The sequence below is a fragment of the Passer montanus genome, unplaced genomic scaffold (genome assembly GCF_014805655.1).
Source record: "Passer montanus isolate IOZ18808 unplaced genomic scaffold, ASM1480565v1 scaffold65, whole genome shotgun sequence".
Lineage (NCBI taxonomy): Eukaryota > Metazoa > Chordata > Aves > Passeriformes > Passeridae > Passer > Passer montanus.
Genome location: NW_024371593.1, coordinates 2,534,582 through 2,559,773, shown reverse-complemented (window position 1 = coordinate 2,559,773; position 25,192 = coordinate 2,534,582). Strand labels below are relative to the sequence as shown.

General features: G+C 41.4%; 1 protein-coding gene across 7 annotated transcripts in view; it reads left to right on the top strand.

Annotated features, from left to right (window-relative positions):
- TSPAN4 (tetraspanin 4) overlaps positions 1 to 25,192 on the top strand; it is a 421,577-nt gene that overhangs the window by 379,486 nt on the left and 16,899 nt on the right. For all 7 annotated transcript variants that reach the window (XM_039728455.1, XM_039728451.1, XM_039728452.1 and 4 more), the window contains one exon: positions 24,857 to 24,958. In XM_039728455.1, the coding sequence (XP_039584389.1) occupies positions 24,857 to 24,958 (102 nt within the window). The remainder of the gene's footprint in view (positions 1 to 24,856; positions 24,959 to 25,192) is intronic.

Genomic DNA, 25,192 nt, shown 5'->3' with positions numbered 1-25,192 from the left:
TGACTTCAAGGCCAAATCATGCTTAGGGACTTCATATTACCCAAACTCCCTGATACCTCCAAGGCTTCTCATTGGAAATATCACTGCAATGCAAGGTGGTGTAGTCTTTTTCCACTGATAATTTTGTGGGTTGAATTCTTGCTGTGAAGTTCAGGCATAAGGAAAGAGATTAAGCAACTTTCTGGGCACCAGCCATTATACCTTTTGAAATATATTCCCCAGATTTACAAAACCAGCATAATCAATAGTGATTACCAATCAGTGGTCATTGATGACTGCTTGCTGAAATAGTGTTTATAATAAGAACTAATAATCTTTAATAATTTGGGGTCTTGTGCTCCCTGAATCTGTGTGCAACAAAATCCCTGATTGACTTGACAGTAGGAAGTGACTAAGCTGGAAGATAGAGTAGATTTTGTGTAAAGGGATATGTCTTGACAGGAGCAGAGTAAGAGCTTTATTTTACGTTTTCTGAGTGCACAGATTTCTTACTTGACATGTACAGTGCCTCTGATAATTTGGATGATGTTAATATAAAACAATTCTGCTGCAGTGTCCTGGCATTAACAATGAGTGAAGCTTGTGCAAGAATTGTTTTAACCATGGCACAATCTTAATTCACTTTATTGTACTGCAGTCATTTTGTGTATCCTCTTCAATGCCTTTAAATTGCAGGGAAGGCATCCCTGAGAAAGGAGAATTTTCAGAGACACTCTTCTTGTCAAAACCCAAATACTCCCCTGCTCCTAATTGTCTTTGATACAATTTCTTAATGAGTTGATTTCTCTGGTAGCTTATGGAATTATTATGCTACAATATATGTTTTTACTTTCTTGCTTTCTCCATTTTGCACTTAACTGCCATAATCCAAGGGTGATGTTGTTCTCCCAGACGTTTTTGCCATCTGCACCTTGCCTCTGAACCACAGGAAAGCAGAACAATACTTGTCATCTCCTCCAGCAGTGCTGATGTTGCCTCTGTTGACAAAGTCCTAACCTCAGCATTTAGGAAACCTTTTCAGAGGTCACCTTAAAGGGCATATTGAAGTGCAAACTGAATTGCATGTTAAATTGGTAAATTATGTAAATAAAGCAAAATGGAAAGGATACAAAAGATCATTGAAGATATTTGAGGAACTACTAAAAGTCTTTATCCAGAGATATAATGAAAGCAGAAATTCACAAAGCATGTCAGATTTTGATTAAGAACCAGATGTTTGTCAGATTTATCACACAAGACATCTAGTTTTTCTTTTAAACATTCAGGACCAAAGGAGTTGCAACAAGATTTGCATTAATCAAAATGGTTTTACGGATATTTAAGAGTTGTGAATAGAATCAACATTACTCTCTTTGCAACAAGCACACCCAAGGAAATGTCCTGTGGATTTCTTTCAGGTCCACTTTTTTCTCTGTGAATAGGAAATGCATTGTAGTTGGTACAAAAGCAGCTGGATCTGTGCAAACAAAGAGAAGAAATGGTTTTTTCAAGATCAGTCAGCTTGGGAGAGAAAAAAACAAAAAAAAATTTTTTTTTTTGAGGACTGTGAAGAAAATGGGGAGAATGTCCTGCATACCTTGAAGTGGGACTGATATTTAAGTAAATGTCAGCAGAGTGCCTTTGCTGCTGCCACCACTGCAGGTGACCATTCAGCAGCCAGGTGTGGCTTCCCAGGGCTGGGTGTTCTGCTGGAAGCCTGCTTGCTGCTGGCTTTGACACTGATTTATGGACAGATGGCAGGGGCAGCTCTTTCATACTGACTTATCACTGAGAGCTGTGAGGATTGCTTCTCCCACTGCCTGCCCTAAGTGTTCTCTCTTTCAGCTCTGCTCATGGAGGTGTCAGTTTGCATGTGAGAGCTGCAGTGAGAGGTAATTAGATGAGTAAGACCAGGACACTGGGGCTGCTGCTGGAGATCACAGTTTTGCCATATCCATTTAAAGCCTTTCGGGAGTTTTCTGCACAGTGCAGTATCACATGTCAGGCCAGAATGAATGCACAAGTCACCACTTTGTATATGGTAAAATCCTGCCCTAAGCAAAGTCACTGGGAGCTGCCTGTTTTCTCTCATGATGCTATTATCCTCAATTTTAGTATTTTTAAATGTCTTTCCCACTTCCCAAGTTAGTGATCCAAATAATGTTCACTTGAGTGTGTGGAATGATGTATTCCAGTGCTGTAGGAGATCTCACTGCCTGGAAGCTGCAATGATCAGGGAGTTTTGTTCTCAAACATAATGTCTTAATCTTGTGATGCAGAATATGTGGGATGCTGTTGTCTGCTACGAAATTGGTTGAATTTCTGCTACAGAAAGATTACACATTTCCAAAAGAAATTGAATTAATGAAATATGTATTCCTCTGGATGTTGATTTCCTAATCTCTGCTGCACCAACTTGTTTTTTCCATGCATGTTCTCAATGGCTGTGCAGCCTCCATGCCAGGGTATGGAATTGCACAATCATTTAGTTTAGGAAGGACTTCTTGAGATGTGGTAGTCCAAGCCCCTCTTCAAGCAGGAACAGTGAGAGCAGGCTGTCCAGTCTTGTGTCCAGGTGGGTTTTGACTATCTCAGCAATCTGTCTGGGCAACCACTTGCAGTGTTAGACAACTCTCGCAGTTCCCTTGTTTGCTACAAGAGTGCATTTCTGGCTCGTGGTCAGCTTAATGTCCACAAATTCCCCAAGGTCTTTCTCTGCAGAGCTACAGATGTCAAAAGCTGGATAAAGACGAGGGAAACAACATCCACTGCTCCCCTCTCAATATTTTGCAATATTTTGGAAAACTGTCACATTAGTTAAGCGTGATTTCCCCTTCATAAACCCATTTTGACTGCTCCCACTCGTCTTCCTGTCCTTCAGGAGTTTGGAGAGGGTTTCCAGGATCAGTTGCTCTGTCCCCTGCCCAGGGATGGAGGTCAGAATTCCAAGCCTGTAGCTCCTGGATCTTCTTGATTGCCCATGTTGAAGATGAGAGTAGTATTTTCTCTCTTCCAATGTTAAAGCACTCCCCACCCTCTCATGGGACAGTCCTCTCTTCTTGTGTATGATATTGGCATTTCTTGTTCAGAACTTTCCAGCATTGTGCTGGCAAAACAACACCACACATGCCAAGTGTGGTGCCTGCCAGGGCACTATCTATTCTGGAGCAGATGAAATATTTATCTGTTAACACTCCCATTTCAGCCTTTTTGTCTCATTCTGGGTATTAATTTTGGGCATCTGCTGCAACTAGTCATCACTTTTCACAGAAATTATGGAAATTGAGTGTATCTGAAATCTGCACATCTACCAACCATTTGACTTCATTTCTTTGGTTTTATGGTAATTTGTTGAAGACATATAATGGCAAAAGCTTTCCAATAACAAAATGCTCCCACTGGTACATACCATAAGTTTGAAGTGATTAGACAAAAGGAGAATATTTGAATTAAAATTTAACATGCGACTTAAGGCTTTTCCTCAGTGATGCTTACTGAAATGACTGCTTTTCCAATTAGGCTTTGACTGTCAATTACTTGGAATTACTTTTTAAAAATACTTTGAATTCCTGGAATATGCTTGATATCAAACTGCTAAGGGGGCAGCAGGGAGAGACTTCATTCCACATCATGCTGGAATTTTGAGGATTGCATATATCCTTTTTCCACATGCTAGTTTATTAGATTTTGTGACTGGTTATGGTTAGATTTTTATGTTCATCTTTAAGTATCAGGTAGTGCTATGTGTGGTAAAATGGAGAATTTGGATTTTTACTTTCTCATAGTTAGTGAGACTATGCAAATTCCATAGGAGTCGGATTCTGGATTCCTGAGGTTCATTGCTCCTGATCCAGGGCAGCTCCTAGCACACTCCTTAGACACCTCAGAACTGTCAACATTACTGTGTAGCATTTTGAGGAGGTTGGATCAGAGGACGAGGTTGTGCATCAGATCTGAGATGCACAACTCTACTCCCTGCTTGATCTAGAAATAGGTATGAGAGACTTTTCTGATCCAAAGGCATTCCTTTCCCCATTCCAGGCATGTTTTGAGCAATGTTCTGCTGGAGTAAACCTGTTGGCTGTGTGCCTGGGGCAGCTGTATTCTTCCCTGAGAACTGGAGTGACACTCTCAAGTGACTTGTGTTATGTCCTGGTGTGGATTTGCCCATGAGTGGTCCCTGCTGTGTTCTGTGTATCAGGTAGATGCCAACAGCCACGTTTGGAGGTGGACATAGGAATCTTTTTCACATGTCTTTATATGAAGCAGATTCAGTGCAGCTTAATAACATATTTCAAATGACAGAGTGTGTGTGGAGCTTTTTTCTGGCCTCAGCAGGATGGCATGCAGTGGTATAGTCTGAAGGGTCACTTGGTAAGTCCTCATCTATTCCACAGCTTTTATGTTTAGAGTTGATACATCTCATTAATCTTTTTTTTTCTTTGTTTAATAGCACATTAAATTCAAGGATTCCAGTATTACTCTTTCTAAATATTTTTCCATATAAACTCTTCTAGTGGAGATTAATTTATCAGAGAACTGTTGAGTAGTCCTGTTCTATATAGATTTACTTTTGAAAAGTGGCACATTTAGGGACTGAGAAACAGAGCTGATGAGATGCAGTATTTATGTTTCTTCAGTCACAGAATTATTCTCTTTCTCCTCAAAGACTCTTTGCCTTGTTCAGCTTAACACCATGAATCCACAATTTAAATAGTGTGAATTAAGAGGAACAAGTTTCTGATCTCTGAAAGCTTGCAATGTCCTGGTTGCTCTAACCTTCCCAGAGAAGAGGACACTGAGAGGTCCCCATGTCAGTTCTGGCCTGCCCACCACTTCACCTTCAGTCCTTGAAACAATTTCCTAGTGGGAATTTTAGGTTGCACACTGATAACTTTTGTTCTGATTTAAAAGATTTAAGTGGAGTCAAGAAAGCCAGCATTTGACACTTGTTACAGAGGTTGTTTTTAAGCAATTTCTAGGTGCTCTTTGAAGTGGTGGTGGAGTCTGGTAAAGAGAAAAATTAATGCTGAAGGAAAATTCTATTTGGCAGATGCTTAGGTACATCATACATAATAAAAATGTGTTTTTAAGAGAGTGATTTGGGTGTCTCTCCCGTGTTGACCTGCTTGGAGGTAATTCAGAGAGGCTTGAATTTTGAGAGTTCCTGAAAATGCTGGGATGTGGAGTGCCCAGAATCCCTTTCTCATGTCTGCAAGTCATCTCTGAGGTGCAGTGACCCTGAACAGCAGCACAGTGGTGGCACGTGCTTCAGGGCACTGCCCACTGCAGCAACTTGCTTCACAAGGGAAGAATTCTCTGGGTAAGAATGAATCTTAACATTCCCTTTTTTGTGTCCTGTGACCACAGTGTTGAGCCTCTCATATTCCCCTTGGAACAGGGTTGTACATGGAGGGTAAAAATGCCTTCATGTTATTAAGTGTGTAGGTTTGGATCACTTCCTTTGTTTTATCAGGAACTGCTGGCTTAACTGGTCATCCATTTCAAGGTGAAATGGAAGAATAAATTAAACAAGGCTTTTATCTCAGCAGGTTTTTATGAAAGTGAGTGGGGAATGGAAGATGGATTGCATTTTATGAAGTAGGAAATTAAATTGTTCTTCCACTCTCTAAGTCAAAAATCCAGGAAAACTCGGGAAATGCTCGTTGCTTTCTGGATGGACCAGTGTCCCTCCTCAGACCTGGATTGTCTCAGATCATACAGGAAGGGCTTTGGGATTTAGGAAGGGTGACAGTAGAGGTCTTTTCCTGCAAATAAAGCTATTTCTCATAAGTGTGCTGAGCTGGTTGTTGTGCAGCAGATTGACCCTGCAGTGCTCTGTGGCTCCACCTCACCCACCCACGCTTCCTTAAAGGTCCTGGTGAGGGATGAGTCCCCCTGCTCTTCTGACCTCTGCAGCCAGCAGCTCTGGGCACTGGGATTAGGTGGGGACAAAGGGAAGGTTTTATGCTGCTGCCTTTTCTCAGGGAGCACAGACTGCTCTGCCTTTCCTGCATCGTGCCTGGGTTGAAGATTGGAGTAGCATTGAAGGGATTGAATGAGGGGCTTTACACTTTGCTAGAGATGAATATTAATATGATTGGTCCCCTAGCTGGGAGTAATGTTTCTTACTAGACATTACACAAATTGTGGCACAAATGGCTGCTCAGGATTTTCCTGGCTGCATTTGTTCTGTCCCTCTGTCCTAAGGAATGCAGTCCCATGGCCCCAAGTTATTTAAAGCGATTAAAAACTCACCCCTAGTGAAAGGAGTGATGAGGGGGATTCTTTACTTATTCCCCATTAGTTCTGAGCAGGCTTGACTCATGAATCCTGTAACCTTGGCAGCAAGAGAATCCCCTTTTGCTTCACTATCTGCAAGGAAATGAATTACACAAGCATAGAAATTCATGAACAGTGAATGCTGCAATTAATTTTGTTAAACTCTCTTTATATATTTAGTTTGAGAAGAGGAAGGAAGGAGAAGCTTATCGCCAGCTATGAGTCTGAAGCCACAAATCTCACACAGCTTTCACTTTGAGATAAAAATGAATCTATAAGGAATCCAAAACCCTTTTGTTTATTTTATATATTGGAAGAATGAGGAATGATGAAGGCGGTAATGTAAAGTAGTGTTAACATCACAATCCCCATATTGAATTGATTAGCGTGGAGGAAACACATTAATAGCTTTTTTATTACTAGTCTGAAAACTTTATAATAGCATTTATTGAAACAGAATAGAAATGTGAATGGCAGAACTTTATAAATCTCAGCTCATATGTGGTGGCCTAAACTGGTCTGAAAATGTTTGTTTTTTTTTAAAGTCCAGACTTTGAAGCTTTCCGGTTTTCCCCATTTAATCTTTCATTTGTACTTATTAAGCAAGCAGTCATGGCAGAGGAGAGGCTGGATGTAAAGCTGAATGTATTGAATGTGCAAATTTTTTCTCTTTATGACCAAAACAGGTGTATGTAAATGTTTCATCAGCACACCCATTAAGTTCCCAGTGGTAAATTTAGCCACAAGCATTTGAGAGGTGCTTACTTTGCATTTAATTTAGAGCTAAAAAAAGAAGTGGGTTTATTTAAAATGCATTACAGTCAGCTTATTTAATATTCCTATTCTCATATATTCTTATTCATTATTTATATATGAAAAATAAATTAGAAAGTCACAGAAATACCCACACAGTTCAAAGTGATGAGGGTGGTTATTCTGAAGTAGGTAAAATCTAGCTTTGCAGACAGCCAGTAATTTCTTGATCATGAGTGAAACAACCTCACTGAAGTCAGAGTGCATCTCCCAGACAGGGTAACCCTGTTATCCTCTATTTTTGAATTGTACCAAATATTCCTAATTTGTCACGTTGTTGCATAGTGTTGCACTGTAGGGAGTTCTAGCTCTGTTTTGTCCTTTTTTCTTACCTTTTCTGTGGGCAGGAAGTGTTAACTCTTGTGTCCCAGCCTCACTTTGCCACAGGTAAGAAAATGCAGGTACTTCTGCTTGTGCATCACCCACCTTTCATGACAACAGTGCTTTGCACCTCATTTGGAGTTGTGTTTTCTCTGGGAGCTGCACTGATGTCACTTGTGTGTGAAATGCTTTATTTATCACATCTGTTCAAAAAGGGGGGCCAAAAATAATAATTGCTGGACAAGGGGAACAATGTTGTTGTAAATAAAGTGCAGCAAACAGAACTGCTATCTGCAATGTAAAATGAAACAAATCCCTGTCAGTGTGGAAAGCTGCACTGAAGGGAGAGGGCTACAAAGCATGAAGGAGATGCTTTGTGGTAGGATCAGATAGATACCAGCCCCTGAAAAGTGTGCTTGGATCCTGTTTGTTTGGAAATGATCTACTTGGTGAAGTTTGGAATAACTACCCACTAAATCCTTAAGTATGAATCAAAATAGAGTCATCATTTTTCTACTGTTTCAACATGTCCTCAGCCTGAATCATGGGATTCAGTTTGGTGAGGGTTTAAATATCTGGGCTTTCCTGTTGTGTTTTACTTACTTTGCCATGCTTTTGTTTATTCCTTTGCCTTTCACAGGATGGAGTTCTACTGCACCCCATCCTTACAATACTTCTGTAAACAAGAATAAAACAGAAAGCTGACTCCTTACACTTCTTCTTGAGATGAGCTGTATTGCCTTACCCAAGTTTTAGAAGATAATTTTAACAACTTAAAAAACTCTTCATAGATCGTTCAGAGTGACAGGAGAGAGAAAAACTAATTTTTTCCCTCTCTGATTTTTTTCTCCTGATGAAGCAGGCTTTTGTGGCAAAAAGGAGCACTTCTTTCCATCCTAAACCCTTCCTATCTTGTTTCATCACAAGTCACACTGCATTAGAGTCTTAATGTTTCTATCAATAAATGATGGATTTGCCAATGGTGATTTAAGTTTAAAATTACTTGCGAAAACTTAATGAAGCCTGCAAATCACGAATTAGATCTCAAAGAAATCATCTCTGACAGTTAAAAACTACAAGCCCAACATAATTTCAAGGGTGGCATTTTTCTCCCCTCTATAAATTATGTATCAGGGCAAAACAGAGGTGGCTCTCTGGCATTATTATGAGAGTAATAGCAAATAGCAATTTGTCTCTTGCTGCCAGAGCTTTCTCTAACTGGTGTGTAGTGGGGTGGGTGACATGCTCCTGCAGAAAAAAATTAATCTCTGCTGCAACTAGTTTTTCTGAGTGCCTGTCTGCTTCTTGTCTGTTTAGGTTTGTTTGTTTTTGTTGTTTTTTTTTTTCCATTGGTTTGAATGATGGTTTCTAATCCTACTTTCCAATCTTATGTCCTCATTACCAAACTGCTCAGACTGCTTGTCTGCTGTGGACAAAAATGATACCCTGAAGCTCTCAGCTATTGTATTTTTTAATGAGGTTATATTTTTATAACCCCAAGTCTCCTTTGCAGACTTAAAGTGTCCCTTTTGGCCCCCACTTTGCCTGTGTAGGAGAGGATGCTTGGTGCTGTTTGCAGTTTCATGAGAATCACTTTTCTCAAAAATGCACGTGGGGGATTTACTATTGCTTGGAGCATATTCATTTAGTTAATTAGATTTGTGAAAGAAAATTAAAAGTTTCCTGTCCTAAATTCTGGATGTTTAATGCAATTTGCAAATGGTTATGAATCTATCTAAAATAGCCAGAAGAGCCATAGTTATCCTATTGATTCTGTCCTTTCTTTTCCCTAAAATCCAAGGAGATAAGAGTTGTTAAAGCCTTTCCCTAAAAAGGGGACGGGTGAGCAGAGTGCTTCTACTGCTTTAATAATCTTGCCTATAGACTACTTCTATCTGTCCATTTTGTTTTAGTTGACCCTGCAGATGAACCCTTTTTTCATCAAAATTTGGGTTCATCTTTACTAGTATTAACAATTACATTGGGTGTTTCTGAAATCATGTGTGTTTTTGTGCCCTTACATATTTGTTGTAGAACAGTACTCCAGTGAACACACAGCTTTCTCAGTTTTGCACTATTTTCTAATTTGTTAAATTATTTTATTTTTCTTCCTCATGTGTCTGCATAAGTTGTCTTGGTGGGAAGAAATTCAGCCCTGGCTGATTAATCTCAGCATTTCTGTTGTCCTGTTTATGTTGTAGAAGGAATGGTGAGCACAATGAGGTTTGTAATTGAAGCTTGTTTCAGTCCTCTCATTTACTCCGTGTATGCTGGGTGTCATTTTTCATCTGCAAAGCTGCTTTATGCAAAAGCTGAATATCTGTTACTTCTGATTTGCATGGTTTCAGCTCTATTTCCAAGATTAGATTGTCTGTGGCACATTTATCTATCAACAAATTGTTTGTCTACGTGATGAGACATTCCCTTTGGCAAGATGGATGTGGTTCTTCCCTGCTCAGCCTCCAGGTTACAGCAATTGTGATTCTTGACTGAATGTTTCTTTCACAGACTTCTGTGTGCATTTGGCTCTAAGGCCAGAGGTACCACTAATGTGAAGTTGGCAAAGAAATTATTAGTGCTCAGTGAAGTCTGGGGATGTGGCTTTGCAGTTGGAATCCAGTCCCTGTCCCAAGACTTTCTGTAGTGCTGTTGGAGCCCTCCATGTTTTAGTTGTGTGAATCTCTCGGTGGTGCTGATGAGCCTTGGCTGTGCTGGCAGCAGAGAGCACTGGCACATTTCTCTTTCAGTGGAAATGTTTGACTGGCATGTTTGCCTGTGGTGTCACATACCCAGTTTCCCAAAGCTTTTCATCCTCCAGGGGCACTCTGACTCCTGTGACATTTACATCCCACATTCTGTCTTGGTGATTCCTGACTCTTTCCTCCTGTCAGAGTTGGTGCCACTCAATCTTTTGACACAGTGGGGTTTGAGAGTTGTGGTTTTCCTTTTCACTGTTTATATACTGCAACACTTCCAAGTGATACTGGTGGGTTTTACCATTGGTAGTTCTCTTGATGAATTCCACATTTTCCAAAATTCAGAGATAGGAACACCGATCGCTGACCTGACCAGCACTCAGAAGAGTATGTCGGGGTTTTGTATCCCAAAGCAACCCTAGATTGAATTAGAGTCTTCTGAAATGGTAGTCAGTGTGTTTCTTCTGTTGATTGGAAGAGTAATTGGAGCCTTTTTGTTGTTGTGGTGTTTTTCTTCTTCTTGTTTTGTTGATGGTGTTTTTTGGGGGGTTTTGTTGTTTGTGTTTTTTCTCCATTTGTCTTCGCAGGCAAAAATTTCAGCAACACTATGTCAAGAAGTAGAGGAATAGGGAAAGTTCTTCTCTATTTTGGAAAAGCTATCATAGATAAAGAGATTCTAACAATTTTTTGACTATTGCATTTTCCAGCAGTCAAGCCCAAGAAAGGTGAAAGCTGGCATAGCAAAGACTTCCCCATCTGTTGTCAGATTGTTACACAGTGAAGCAGCTCTTGTGTGACCATTTGAGAACTCCTGTTTGTCACAGGTACACAGCTGAGGGATTTGGTCACTGCCTCTTGTTAAAGTGGTCATGCTTTGTGAAAAAAAAAAAAAAAAGAAAAAAAAATAAATAATCTGACTGGGGGGGAAAACCAACCAAAAAAAGCCAGGTGTATCATAAGAAGTAAATGGCCTTTAGTAATTTTTTTAAGTGCATTTTGATGCTCAGGTGATGGCACTGTATGTCCAGTATTGTTATTTTGTGAGATTCTGAACAAGTATAAGTAGTCTACATAGCAACAGCATCTGTTAAATAGTCCTATCATCAGCCCATGGAGCTGTGCCAGAGTTTCACCAGAGCTGGGAAGCTGCCAGCCTTGACTGGATGAAATCATGCGAGATAACAATGGCAGTGAGGCAGAATGACAAATACAACTCTTTCTTCTTACTGAGCTGGGGGGAGGGGACTTGCCTTTTGTTCTTTAATGTTTTAAAACTTTTTGCATAAACAGCAAGCCCTCAACATCTTATAATAAAACTTTTTTTCAGTAAAAGCCAAAATTCTCAACTACAGTTACTGGGTTCAGTATCTAGAGTATTTTACAAACTCCCATGCCAGTATTAGGGGATTTCTCAAAGTACCCCAAAAGCTGGTAGCATTGGTAGAAGTACAAGGTTGCTCCTTTGGATTTAGTGACTTGTGCAGACTAATCGCAGCCTACAATTTTTTTTCATGCTGCTGGGTTAATTTGGGGGTTTTGTGGGTTTTTGTTACAGGTTTTTCAAAAAGCATTCTAGACTAATCCCAGCCTACTATTTTTTTTTTTCATGCTGCTGGGTTAATTTGGGGGTTTTGTGGGTTTTTGTTACTTACAGGTTTTTCAAAAAGCATTCTCTGACTCTTTACTATTTAATATTTAGGTTCTGCTGTTTGTCATCCCGATCAAAGCAGGCTGTTTTGCACTCCCCTGACAGAAGGAAGAAAATGTGTTAAAGGAAAATGATCAATGATGAATAAACAGCAGAACTGCTCTCAGACAGATTTTCATTCTTGCTAAAACTGCCTTTTCCAGCATTTATATGCCTGACTTTATCAGCATTAATTGGATATAGTCTGCAGAGGGTCCTGGTGATCCCACACCCTGCCAAGCCAGTGCTGCAAAATCTCAGGGAAGTAGCTGGCAGGACAGGTAGTAAAGGACAAAGGACAGGTAAGAGACAGAGTGTTCCTATGAAATTAAAAGAGCCAGAAGAACTCAGTTGTTTGGACTGCAAAATAATCCTGGGGCATTCATTGCTGAAAGTAAAATTGAAGGCATCTTTTATCTTGAAGTCTTGACTTTATATAAGAGGGACTAAAATGTGCTTTCTTGTACCAGGGGAGTTAAGGCAACACATCTTGGAGCTGCTCACCTTTGACTCCTCAGGCTTGGCCTGTCCCTGCAGGGTCCCTCTCCCCTCAGTCCTGGGGGCTGAGGGCGTGCAGGCTCCCACACTGGAACCAGGGAAGCCACAGGAAAGCAGCCTCTGAGATAAATGCCATGAATGTGCTGCAGGGCACGTGAGCCTGCTGCAGATGGTGGCTCTGGAGCAGCTGGCCTCTGTGTCTTGGGTGACACGGCTCCCAGAGGACAGTCAGGGTTGACATGGACAAGGGAGATGTGGATTTGGCAGATACAGAGCTCATTGAGATAACTCAGGCTGTGACTGAGGAGAATTTGTGCCCCAGATCACAAGTGCCAGTTTAAAAGGAGCAGTGCCTGAGTCCCAGGATGGGATGTGCTGGAGAGACTGAGATGTTTGCTGTCAGCTGTTCCTTCAGGATGGATTTGAAGCAAAGGTCAAACTGCAGGGCATAGGTGACATAATCTGGCATGAGTAACCCAATCCCTATCCATGGAAAACTTGTGGCTTGCTGGAAAGATTTGTAGATTTTAAGACCAGATGAGACACCTGCAGTCCTCTAAGGTCCATAATGCTTCAATCAGTATTCTTGTCATCAAACTAATTACACCTGAATTGTAATTTTAAAAAAGTTCTTGAGCTCGGTTTAAAGGCATCATTGACTGTGTCTCATTCCTCAATGATTTGTTCCAAGGATTTACTTTTGCTTCATGGATAAAATTATGCCTTCTGTCTATCTTGTATTTGTCTGTCTTAAAAGCTCTGACCACTAACTCTCATGATGTCATTTTGTGATAGAATTAAGTGCTGTCTGCTGTTGAGAGCTGCTGCTCCACGTGGGTACCTGAAGATTGCAATTACATTGCTTTTGACCTTGTCACTCTATTAGTTTTTCCAAGAATGTTAGTCATGTGAACGAAAACACACTTTTTTGTCTTCTCTGGAATCCTTTCAAATTTTCAGTATATTTTTGAAAACATGGGTATCAGTTCTGCAGTGTAGAAGTAATGACAATAACCTGCCTTTATGCAGCTGATGTTGAATAAACCCATGACTGTTGCCTCTGTGAGCTGGGAGCATTGCCCTCAGACCATGTCCATCTCCATTTCCCCAGTCCTTCCTTTCCTGCCTTCCAGATTATGGTTTCCTGTCTTGTAGTGTGACCTCACATGTTTTCTCTTGGATGTCTTTTCTGGTATTTGTCTGGATAAGCCCTGAGGCTCTGTAACCAAGCAGGACAAGTGATATCAGCAGATTCTTTAATGCATGGCAAGTGTTGTGTGGTATCTGCAAAATTTCATTAGCAGTGATTTTTATGCTTCCTTCCATAGCATCAGAAAAATACCAAATAACTTTGTATCAAAAACCCACTAAAATTTCATTAGCAGTGATTTTTATGCTTCCTTCCATAGTATCAGAAAACCCCCACTGAATGAATACCCTCTTCTTAACAATGGGGGTTTTTTGTAAATTTTACTTTGTAAAATATATTCAATATGGCTGCAGTGACTTCTTTTTTCCTCTTGTGCCCCCATAACCCTTGACTGATAGAAAATTTCAGTCAAATTTGAGCTCTTCAGAGGTGTCAAAACTACTAAATTTAGGTAGGTAGAGAGACCCAAAGGAATGCCCCATGGAAAAAAATGTCTTGGAGCTAATGCAGGCAGTGTTATTGAACACCAGATAATCCAAGGGGGATGAGACGGAACAAACAATTTCCACTTTTAAGGAGAGACTGGGGATTAATGCTTCTCTTTGGCAAAAAGTCAGTCTCTTAATTAGGAAAGAGGGGCTCATTTTGAAAGGTAGGAGCATGAATAGCAAATTCAAAATCAGTCAGAAGCAGCTGAGGATCATCCTCACAGGTGTTCTTGGGACTGCTGTCACATGTGGCAGATTTAATCTTTCACTTTGGTTTCTGCTCATCTCCAAGGGATAACTCACCCCTCTGGCAGAGGCTGTTCCTGAGCAAACCAGACTATCATGGACAGTGGTTCAGTTTGCCTGGTTTGCTTTGAACACCTTGGTGCCATTCCTGGAAGAGGCTCTGGCACGTGGCAGAAACTCATTTGAGGTTCTAAGCTCAAACACTGCTGTTTGAAGACACAGCACCTTTGGTGCCACTTAGCAGGGTGGCTGCTGCTCCTTTGGTAAAAGCCACTTTTTCTGTGCAAAAACAGCACATGTATTTCTGTTCTCTGTGGAACATCCAGTCTCTCACTTGGTGAAGGCACTATCACTTATCTCTGTTTAACATATGGGGTATCAGCCATATTTCCTTCTCCATTCAACTCATGTGACTTCCAGTGACAAATGTGGCTTTGTTCTGACAGTATTGGAAGTAGAGAGTGTTGGAAACCTGCATTTGGTGCCATATAATTGTGACTGGCAGTTTGTTTATTTGCTTGTTTTCTGTTATTATGGAAAGCAATCTCCATGTAGTTTATTCATTTGCAGTGACTGAGTCCCAAATCATTCCATTCACGATTAAATCTGCTTTCAGGGATCTGCATTGAAGAGCTACAGTTGTTGATTTCCTTGAAACAAGGGAGGCATTTAATAGCAGTTATTCACTTCTGTTGCTTTGGTTGTTTACCAAAATATTTATTTAGCTTTCCAAGACATTTTGTTTTCCAGTTTGTGACTGACATCATCACTGAAAAGCTTACCTGGGTTGATTAAACCAAGTAATTCCAGTTGCTGAAGGTCAGAGCACCCATGGTGCCAAGGTTGGGGGTTTGGAGAGGGAATGGTTTCCAAGCTTGCGTGCACCCTCATAGAAACAGGGGTCTTAGACACTGGAGACACCACGAGACAATGCCAAGTTGCATAAAAGTGAGCAACTCCATTGCCAGCAAGATTCCTGCCAGCTGATGAGCTGGCATTTAGCAAAACATTTGTTTTTCCATGTACACATCCATGTGATTGGAAGAAGATAATGTTTTTTCAAGGAAGAAAAGATAGGTATGGGGATCATCACCTTCTCTGCTCTTTGGCCAGGCAACTCTGGCACTGGTTTTGTTGAGTTTCTAGGCAGCCAGCTGTTCCTCCAAAGCCCACTGTTTTTCCTGGATCTTGGATTTGTGCTGCCCTCTCTCTCAAGGAGTGCATTCTGCACTTTTCCTATTTCCAGGCTGAGCAGAGACCACAGGAATGAAGCCCACTGGAGTGTGCTTGACTTTGCCTGGTGCTCTGTTGCCTCCAAGGAGGATGGTAGTTCTCCTCACAGCATTATTTATTTAAAGTAAGTTAATTTCAGAGAAAGCTTATCTTAAGAATAATAAAGCAGGCTGTGTGCAAACCTCACTGTCCCGTAAGGATTAACGTTCCCTGGATCTAGGAAGACAGAGCTTTCAATCTGTTTCCACAGAATCACTCTTTCCAGACAAGTTTCTCCAGGCAGAGTAGCAGATTTTAACCCCTCAGTGGGTTTGGTTTGGTTTTTAAATGGGTCTTTTAGTGCTAGCTCAGAGAAAGATGGCTTATCAGCAGACATTTGATTTCCTTCTTCTAAGGAATTGGGAACATTTTTACCCCTGAGGAAATTAGCCAGCCCTGTCCCCCAGCAGCTTTGCAGCTTGCCCAGTTGTTACTGGTGCCAGTGGAGCTGAGGTTGTTCAGCAGAGCAGCTCTGACACCAAGAGGTGGCAATGCCCAAGCCTGTGAGTAACCAGAGGAGCTTAGAGCCTTCCCCATGGCCCCAGCAAGGCTCAGGTGACACAGAGGGGGTGTAATTGTTTTGATGTTTGCAGACTTGTTTTTACCTTACAGCAGTGGACAGATCTGTACTTTGGCTTGTATTTTTCTACCAAAGTCATAAATGTATGAGGAAATTAAGTTAACTGGATAGATGGATCTGCAGATAGCCCACATTTACACAGTGTGGGGGCCTCATTCATCTTCTCTTACCGCAGTGGAAGCACAGGGCATGATTTGCCTTAGTTATCCCTCCCTCTCTGTTATTTTAGTAGTGCTCTCTCTTATTTGAATGTGCTCTCATTCACCTTTAAGCTAAGTAAATGAGTATGGTAAATAATTGAAGCCAAGTTTGATCCCATGGGACAGCTGCAGCAAATGGCTCAGTGGGCAGATGGCCAAGTTGTTCATCTCTGTGAGCAAAGTGCTGCCTTCCCCTTTTTCAGCCCACAGCGCCTGCAAAGGATGATGTGTCCAATGTCACTGGTGCTGGTAGCTAATCACACGGGGATCATTCATTCCTACCAGGGAAGTGCTTTGTCTCCCTGCTTTCACTTGCCTCTGCAGTCCTGAAGCCTCTGTGGCAGCTCATTGGATCTAAGGCTCTATTGACATGTGCATCCCGAGGTGCATGGGGGTGGGGGGGGGGAGGTTGGTGCTCTTTTTTGGGTCTGCATCGCTGGAGATAACAGGCTGTTAGCACTTGACACACAAATGCAACCCACCTTTCCTGTCTCTTGGCAAGCAAAGGCTCAACAGCATGTATCATGTTAATTAGCATCCTTCCCATTTTGCTTATCTGAGGTGATACTGATGACTGTTGAGGACAAATGAAAGTGATTATCTATTCTAAAATTTAAAAAGAAAACAAAAGGTAAGGAGGCTGAATACAGATAACCTGGGAATATGCTCAACATAGGTTTTGAAAATAATGTTTCCCTTTTCTGCTGGCTTGGAATTCAGTGTGCATGGGATTTCAATACATGAGCATAGTTCAGAGGAGTCTTTACACCCTGGCACAGGTGGGCTCCTGAGGCCACTAGAGATCAAGCAAAAATTGCCATTTACTGGGACAGGAAGGAAAGGAGTGAATCAGGGCCATGTGTGGGGAAAGACGATTGAAGTGAGTAGGAGGGGTGGCACAGGAGGGAGAGGAGGGCTTTGAGGGTAGGTTGGGAGATCTGTGGAACACAAGGCTGATGTGTGAAGGCAGGGGAGGCTTGCTGAGAGCAACACTTGGTGGGAAATGTAACTGGAGAAAGGGAACAGAAGCTCTTTTGTGTCAGTCAGCTTTGGAGCAAGTATATGAAGAGAACCTGCTGCAAAGGGAGTTTCATTGTGAAAAAGAACTGGCACAGTTAGCCCATCCATGATGACTCACAGCTTTGCCAGTGTTACTGCTGTTGAGGATGGGTTTTCCCAACCAGTTTTATAATCTGAAGAAGAGCCTATTTATTTGTAAACAGAAGTTTCCTTCTACAGAATCAGCAACAAATGTATCCTGAATGCTCTATAATTAAGTATGTCACAAAAACCATGCACTTCAGTGTTCACTCACCTGAAATTCCTCCAACACGCTGGTGAGGCTTTTGTCACCAAAATCCATAATTGTTAAGAAGAATTGACTCAATAACATGGTAGTTGCTTTGCAATGTCAGGCTTTTGAGTAAGCAATTGATTTGATTTCTCTGCCTAGTTTCACCCAGCCCTTCCCCGTGTCTGCTGCAGCATTCAAACGCCTTTAAAACAAGCAGCAAGCCAAGAATTAATATTTAAAGCTTTTATCCCTAGTTTCACTAAAAATAGAGAAGATTGAGGGTTTTTTTAAGGAGGTCTTGGACTATCTCATTGGGCAGTACCTGTGCTCAGGTGCCCAGGTGCCACACAGACAGCTGAAATAAGGTGTTGGCTCTACTGGCTTCACTCTCTAAATGAGCCAAGAAACTGCAGAGCTGCAGCTGAACATTTTGAGCCTGTGTCTCTATTTATGTGCTTTATTTGCACAAACTGGGGATCTGACACACAAGTAATTCAGCTGTTGCTGTGCCTAAGAACAGGTTACATGCAGTGGCCTCTGGCTGCAGAGCAGTGTATTTCCCCTTACACCAGCAATAGCAGGAAGCTAAACAATGATAAAATGCCTGTCTCTCCCTTGGACCTTTAAAGGCATCATTTGGACAAAATCAGGTGCAGTTTGCTGGAAACATTTGAATTTGCTCTTGCACGAAAAGTTTTGAGTTGCAGACTAGTGACTTGCCATCCTTGTGATCTCCTGTTTAAAACAGGAACTAAAGCTGCTGTGGCATTCATTGGCATTTCAATAGTATGAAAAGTACGGGGATGTTTCAGTGGCTCCTTTCCTGCAGCCTCAGCTGGTTGCTGCTGCCTGCACTCAAACAGAAGCAGGTGATGGTGGGCAGAAGACAGTGACTGAAACTGCAGTTAATTATATGCACAAACCATGGCCCTGGAAACACTGGTTTGAAAAACCCAAGTTCTTTGACTTTGTTACTTTCTTATTAAATACCATTGCAACTTCTTGGTTCTTGCCAGAGCACATAGTGGGAGACTCTTTCTTTTACAGTTTCACCAATTGCCTGCTCCAGGCCAGTGCAAGATGTGCTTGTCCTTCCTTTTGCTTCCTGATAAAGCTCAGTTTTACCTCTAAATGCCAGGAAGGTTCCTCTCTCTCTCTCTCTCTCTCTCTCAGGTTAGAAAATCCATTCATTATCTCTGATTCTGTACAAGTGCTTCATCTTCCACATTGGGTTTGATATTCAAATGCCTACTACAAATTATTTATTATATTATTTACTTTATGGCATGACTAGAGTTAGGGTATTCCTCTTTTACAAATAGCTGAAACAAGAGAAGCAGTGACTTTTCAAGACTCTGTAGAGAGCCTGTGGCACAGCTGAAGGGCCTTACCTCAGCTGACCTAAGCTAGTAGGTTTCAGAAACATTCATTCTTTCTGCTCCCAGACCATTTCCTTTGATCTTCTGTTCCTATATTCTTTACTCTTCTGAAGTTACACAGCCAGTGCCAGTGCATCTCCCTTGATATCAAACGCTGCTAGAGCAATAAGTATTTCTACTAAATTATTGAAGTTTAGAAGATCTGTAAGGTGATGCTTGATGTTGGCTTTTGCAGTCAAGTTAGGAGAAGACAATTCACTAGCTACTGAGTTCCTGTGTTAAAGGAAGCAACTACAAAAAAACCCACAAAACAAAAAATTAAACATTAAGTCTTGAAGTTGTTTTGCATTTGGGGAAAAAGCGAGCAAAGTGTTCTGGAGATGTGAGACATTGATGATACTGGCAAGAAATTAGCATATTATTCCTAAACTGCCAAATATCACCAAAATCATGGAGAATCTCTTATTTACTAAAATCTTACAAGATTTCTATTTATAGGCAGATGGTATAAGGAAGATTTCAGTGGTGAGGAGAGCATTTATGGCTCTCAGCTTCCTGTAGACCAGCTTGGGGACATCTCATTTAAAACAAGCCTTACCTGTTGGTACAATCAATCTCATCTCTTCTTAGCAGGCAAAGGCTCCCACAAATGACCTTATAGATTAGGTACTTTCTGTTTACATTCGATTTCTCCCTGCCTGCTATTTGTAGAGAATGATTATCAAGGCATTAAATTAAAAGTTTTGCCTGGCGGGAAACTATTGGATATTTTGTCATTTCCTTAGAGCCTCTCCTGTTCTGCTGGAGAGGCACAGAGGTAGGGGAAGCAATCACCAGAAAGGTCAGGAGTATTTGCTTACCTATATTGGAACGCTGCTGAGAGGCTTTCTCCAGTTTAGGGGACTTTTTGTGGAGAGGTTTTGTTCAAGTTGTGGTAGGAAAGCATTGAGGCTTGAAATTAAAAGTCTCCAGTTGCCTGCAGGTTAGAAAGCTGGGGATGCTGCTGGCATCCTCTGGCCTTTTCCTAAAGGCTATGCCCAATCTAAGTGACATCTCATGCTTTCAGCAAGTTCAAAAGGAGTTAATAAGGATCTCCCCAAAGCCCTTTTTTGACCTTTATTCCAAAGATTCCAGCAAAGCCACCTTCCCTCTCAGTGTGCTGGGACAGGGGAAGGACTCTGTGCCTTCAGGATTGCTGGAGCTTCATTTTGATGAAAGTTGTGCCTCACCTTAGCTGTAAATACTGATAATACTCCTGCTCTGCACAGACACAATTCTCTTGTTTGCCCAAGATGTTTTGCTCAAAGCACTTCCTCCTGCTTATCAGAGGCAAAATTACAGGACTGGGCTTCTCAAGGAACAGTATTTGTCCTCTGTTTCATACCTTAACAGTAAGTACATAAACTCCAAAGCCTTCCATTTAGGCAGAGTGAGAGGTCTGTGAAACCACCCCCAGGAATGGAGAAGGCTCCTACAGTCCCCCATCTGTAAAACAGAGATGGAATTAACTGTGAACCTGGGTGTTTGCAGTGCAGAATGTTCATGTAGTGCTTTCAGCATGTCTGTGCTAAGCAGGAGTTTGTTGTCGCTGTTGTTACATAGTTTTTATCTCATCCTCAATTATTCTTAGCTTGTCTTATTCAGGGAGACAAGGTGGAGTCTGACAGCCCCAGGTCCTCCTGAAGTGTGCTGGCTTCTCCAGCTGGGCTTGTCAGCCAGCCAGCCACAGTTGTGCTCAGAGGCTCTGGATTTCTGAGGCAATGAGGGGACAAAGCTGACAGTAAAAGCAGCCTTACATGTGCATTGCTACAGCTTCAGTAGCTGCCTCAAGGGAATACAGATTAAGAAGGAAACACTTTAATTTGGCCTGGATTTATATGCAGGTTTTTTTAAGCAATGTTTTGTCCCAGCTGTAGTTTAGGTGAGGCTCAGATCCCTGCCTATTCTCTCTTAACTGCATCCAGCTTCCAGCCACTTTTCCTGACCTCTGTGGCAGGTTCTCTCCAGTCCTGCCACATCTCTTGTAGCTTTCCCTTCTGCAGTTCACATACTGAGTTTCCTTCATTGTCTGAAACTCTCTGCACATGACTTGCCCACCTTAGATCAGTATATATTTTTTAGGAAGTCTTTGTAATAGGACAGTGAGAGATTTAAGAGCCCTATTAGGGCCTAATGGAAGTCAGTGAGGAAATATTGCTGCTCTTTGCAGGAGGAACAGGATCTTAGCTTAGGTAAAGTGCAGCAATATGCATGCCCTGCTCTAAGAAGTGCTTCTCTTGAAGGCATGGATTGTAGTGGATCACTACACTGGGACACATTTAACCTGTGTAGGACATTAACTAAACCTGATGGGGCTGATAGGCATGGGCAAGGCTCCAGTATGTCCAGTATGTCTGAACCCAGGGCTCACAGGAATTTGCATGGATGGCATGCCAGCTTCAAGCTTTCACCTCTCATCTGTTGACCAATGAATCCCAAGGAGGAAAAGAATTTTTCTCTTTTTCACTAACAGATTGATAAAGGTTCTTGCTGCCAAATCTTTAAGAAACTCTTTAGTCTAAAGAAATCCCTGGTATTCTACATGTCTAAAAACAGGCATCTCATTTAGAGCAGCAGTTTCTCTGCAGAGTTTTTGTTATTCTTCTTTGTGCTACTTCACTAGAGCTGTGATTTGTAAAGGGCCTGGCTTGTGTATGGAAGAATGCAGCAGATTCAAATTGCAGAATATTAAATATAATACTTCAGTCCTGATTTGAGATAGACGTTTTGCCTGGCTGAGGACTGGTAGCTCAGAGACAAACAAGGGAAGCTGACAGATTGGTGAATATTGGGTAGGATCATTTGTCAGGAGATGTGATGAATCACTGTGGTGCAGCATTTCATTTTCAGAAAGATCATTTTCTGAAAAAATTAAATTAAAGGCAGAAGAGACAGCTGGGGGTGTTTTGAGAGTTTTCATTTAAATCAAAGTTACAATTAGAATAAAGGCATATTGAAAAGTTCCTGTTATTCTAAAAATATTTTGAGGAAGGAAAAGAATTGGGGTTAGAAGGAAACAGGAGGACCTGGAAGAGCACTTGCCAGCTGTGCCCCACAAATTGGCGTTGGATTTTACTCACCTCTCTCTAGTCAAAGCCAGTAGGAATCTTATGTCTAGAGCTTCAAGCAGTGCTTCAATTGGGGGAAAAACATCCATCTTATAACCTTGCACACAGGTTATTTGCGCAGAGGTCAATGTGCTTTTGATAGGACTGAACGCAGAGGCTGAGCTCCTCTCAGTGGCAATGAGAGCAGCCCTCCTGTTTAATTTCAGCTGGGCTCTTAGGAAGTCCAAGGCTACGTCACCCTGATTAATTCATGCAAGGTAACACATCAATAACTAATGGAAACAGGGGAGACACAGAGGGTGGGGGCTTCCTGCTGCTGCTTCAGCTGCAGACACAAGTGCCAGGAGGCCAAGGGCTCATCCCTGTTCCCCCTTTCTCCTGGAGCGCAGTCACCACCCACAAACTCAGTTGTTCTGTACAAGGTTATTCCTGGGGTTTGACCAACACCTCTCCAACCCTTTGTAAGCAAACAGAAGAGTGTGAATGCTTCAAGGAGTAGCTCTGCCTATCTAATAAAAAATATTTTAAATCAGTTGCTCTTCAGAGAGCAGCATATTGTTGTATGTATAGCACACTTAATTAGAAGGTCAGATGGAAACTTCAGTAAAACAGAAATGTGTAAAATCCTACCTTTACCATCACTCAAATCAATAGAAAGTTCTCACTCTGTATATGTGTAAAACTGGTATTTCCAGATGCCTTCCCTGTCAGTGGACATGAAATAAAGGTAAAACAATCTGGCAGTACTGTTGCACAACATGTGTTTCCCTCCTTCAAAGTTGTAGCCTGCACAGAGATGAGAGAGAGATAAGGAGATGAGACACATGCATGGTGTGAGATTATAAAAGAGCATTACATCCTCTTCCAAGCAAGATTCAAGCAGGCACTTTATTTTTAAAACAACAAATAATGGTGGGTCATACCATGTGCAGGACTTGATGTTGAGGCTTTGTGAAGCAGCTGGGGGAGAACTGGTCACATAGTGCCTGTTTCCTTGACTAATGCTCTGCTGGTTACTCAGTTTCTGAAATATGGAAATCTGATGCCAGCTGTGTTTCCAGTATAAAGGCCTGCACTCTTTGTGCAGGAAAAGTGGTTAATTTTATGAGGAAGCCTCAGCAAGTTGCTTGCTAGTGAGGCTTCTCCAGGTAGAAGGAAGATCAGGAATGCTTGGTGACACAATCTCTCGTGACCATGTTAAAGCACACATGGTCTAACAAAACTTTGCTCTTGATCTTCTGTGAATGTTAATAAATTATCATGATGTTAGTATCCATCTCAATTAGGATGTCAAGATTGCAAAGCAAAACTTGATTAAGGAAGCGCAAACTTTGCATTTGCATCCTTTTAACATGGCATTTGCCCTTCAGATAAGAATTGCTGTTCTCTCCCTTGTTCCATATTAGTGCTGATATGAACCTAAGGCTGGTGTGTAGCTCTCACTCTACAGGGCAGATATTCTCAGGTGAGATAAATTAATATTCAAAATAAACCTTTCTCTTTCATCTTCAAGGTAACAGATTGCCTTGCTGGATTTCTGTCCCCACCTGCCCTTAGTTACCCTGTTCCTCTTCACCTCTGTCAGTTTCTGAATAAGAATTAGTTTTTCAACAATTAATTTACCTCACTGCCTGTGTAGGACATTACCTAAATTTCCAGGCCTCTCTGAGACTGGCATCACAGCCGTGCCCTTCCATCCTAATTGATGGCTCTGCTGGAGATCACAGCAGGTCCAGTTGAGACACAGGGAGCTGAGGGTAAGTGCAGAGCTGAAATACAGTTCATTCTAATTCTTAAATGAATGCTAGGAATCCCCAGCACATATAAGTTTATCGTTTATTGCCTGTAATTTTCTCAACTAATTCCAAATTTAATGACAGCTTTCAGCTTTGGTGTTCTCTTCTAATTAACGTACCAGTGACTATGTATAATCTCTGTGTAAAGCCAAAAGCAGCTTACATGATAATTACAGAGGGATCACAGCACCTACTGTTTAAGGAAGGCATCCATGAGAAAGGCCTTGCATGATAGTTAAGGTGCTGAGATTAAGTTGTAATTAATCTTAACTTGTGCTGTTTCTTGTACTGCCTCAAAGCTCTTTTATTACTGGCTCAACATGATGCTGGTAAACTTTCAGGAAGGAAACAAAAGAACTGGACAGATCAAGCACAATCTTTTGCACATACAGCAGAGGCCTCCTGGACATGGTGAGCTTTTGAGGTCATAGTATTTCTGTAGAGTCATACTGTTGAATAACTTTATATTTTTCCCATAATAATGATCATGTAGTGGGTTGAAAATTCCTCTTTTACATTGTGCAAGATGCTTTGCATCCACGGTTTTTGCAGCTGCAGTCGGAAAATAATTCTGAGTGCACAAATCAGAAGTGAAGCCCAAGTGTGTGGCAGAAGCAGAATACCTTTGCTGCCTCTATGAACTCAAAATGAGCATTGGTTACATCATTTTAAACACGCACCATGTCTGTTTTCCAGTATGGAGGAGTACACATTAATGCACTTGGTCACAACTAAATGTACTAAGCTAAAAGGAAACACTGTGTGTAGATGAATGATTTCATAAATAGGCCTGTTTGCAAAAATGAGTGGTTAAACTGCATCCAGTCTCCCTGTATTACTTTGGTAGTTATGTGAGAAGGGAAAAGATGTATTAAAGTTCTCTGTGATGGGAAACGGGAACATAAACTCAGAAGAGGAACTCCTCTTGTTATTTACAAAATGTTGGTTAAACTTTGATTCATTTCAGTACAGGACCATTGTCCAACAGCTCTATGCTCCATGCTCTTTGATTCTGGAATGTGGTACTCAGCAATTTTTGAGTTCTGTGTCTTTTGTTGTTGGTTTTAGATTGACAAGTATGCTCAGCGGGATCTGAAGAAAGGACTTCACTTGTATGGGACAGATGGAAATATTGGCCTCACTAATGCATGGAGCATCATTCAAACAGATGTAAGTCTGAGCTCTCTCTTTTATCTCTTCCTCTTTACCTTCTGGGTTCTGTAACAGCGTGTTCTGGGCGTGAACCTAATTAAACCTCCAAATCCCAAGTCTCTCTTTCTCCCACCCAGTCAGCACACTAGCATCTAAACCCTGCTTTTTGTAACAAGCAGTCATTTTTATTTATTTCTCCTTTGACAGGAAGTATCATCTGCCTTTCAGAAGGTTATACTGAGTTGATGCCTA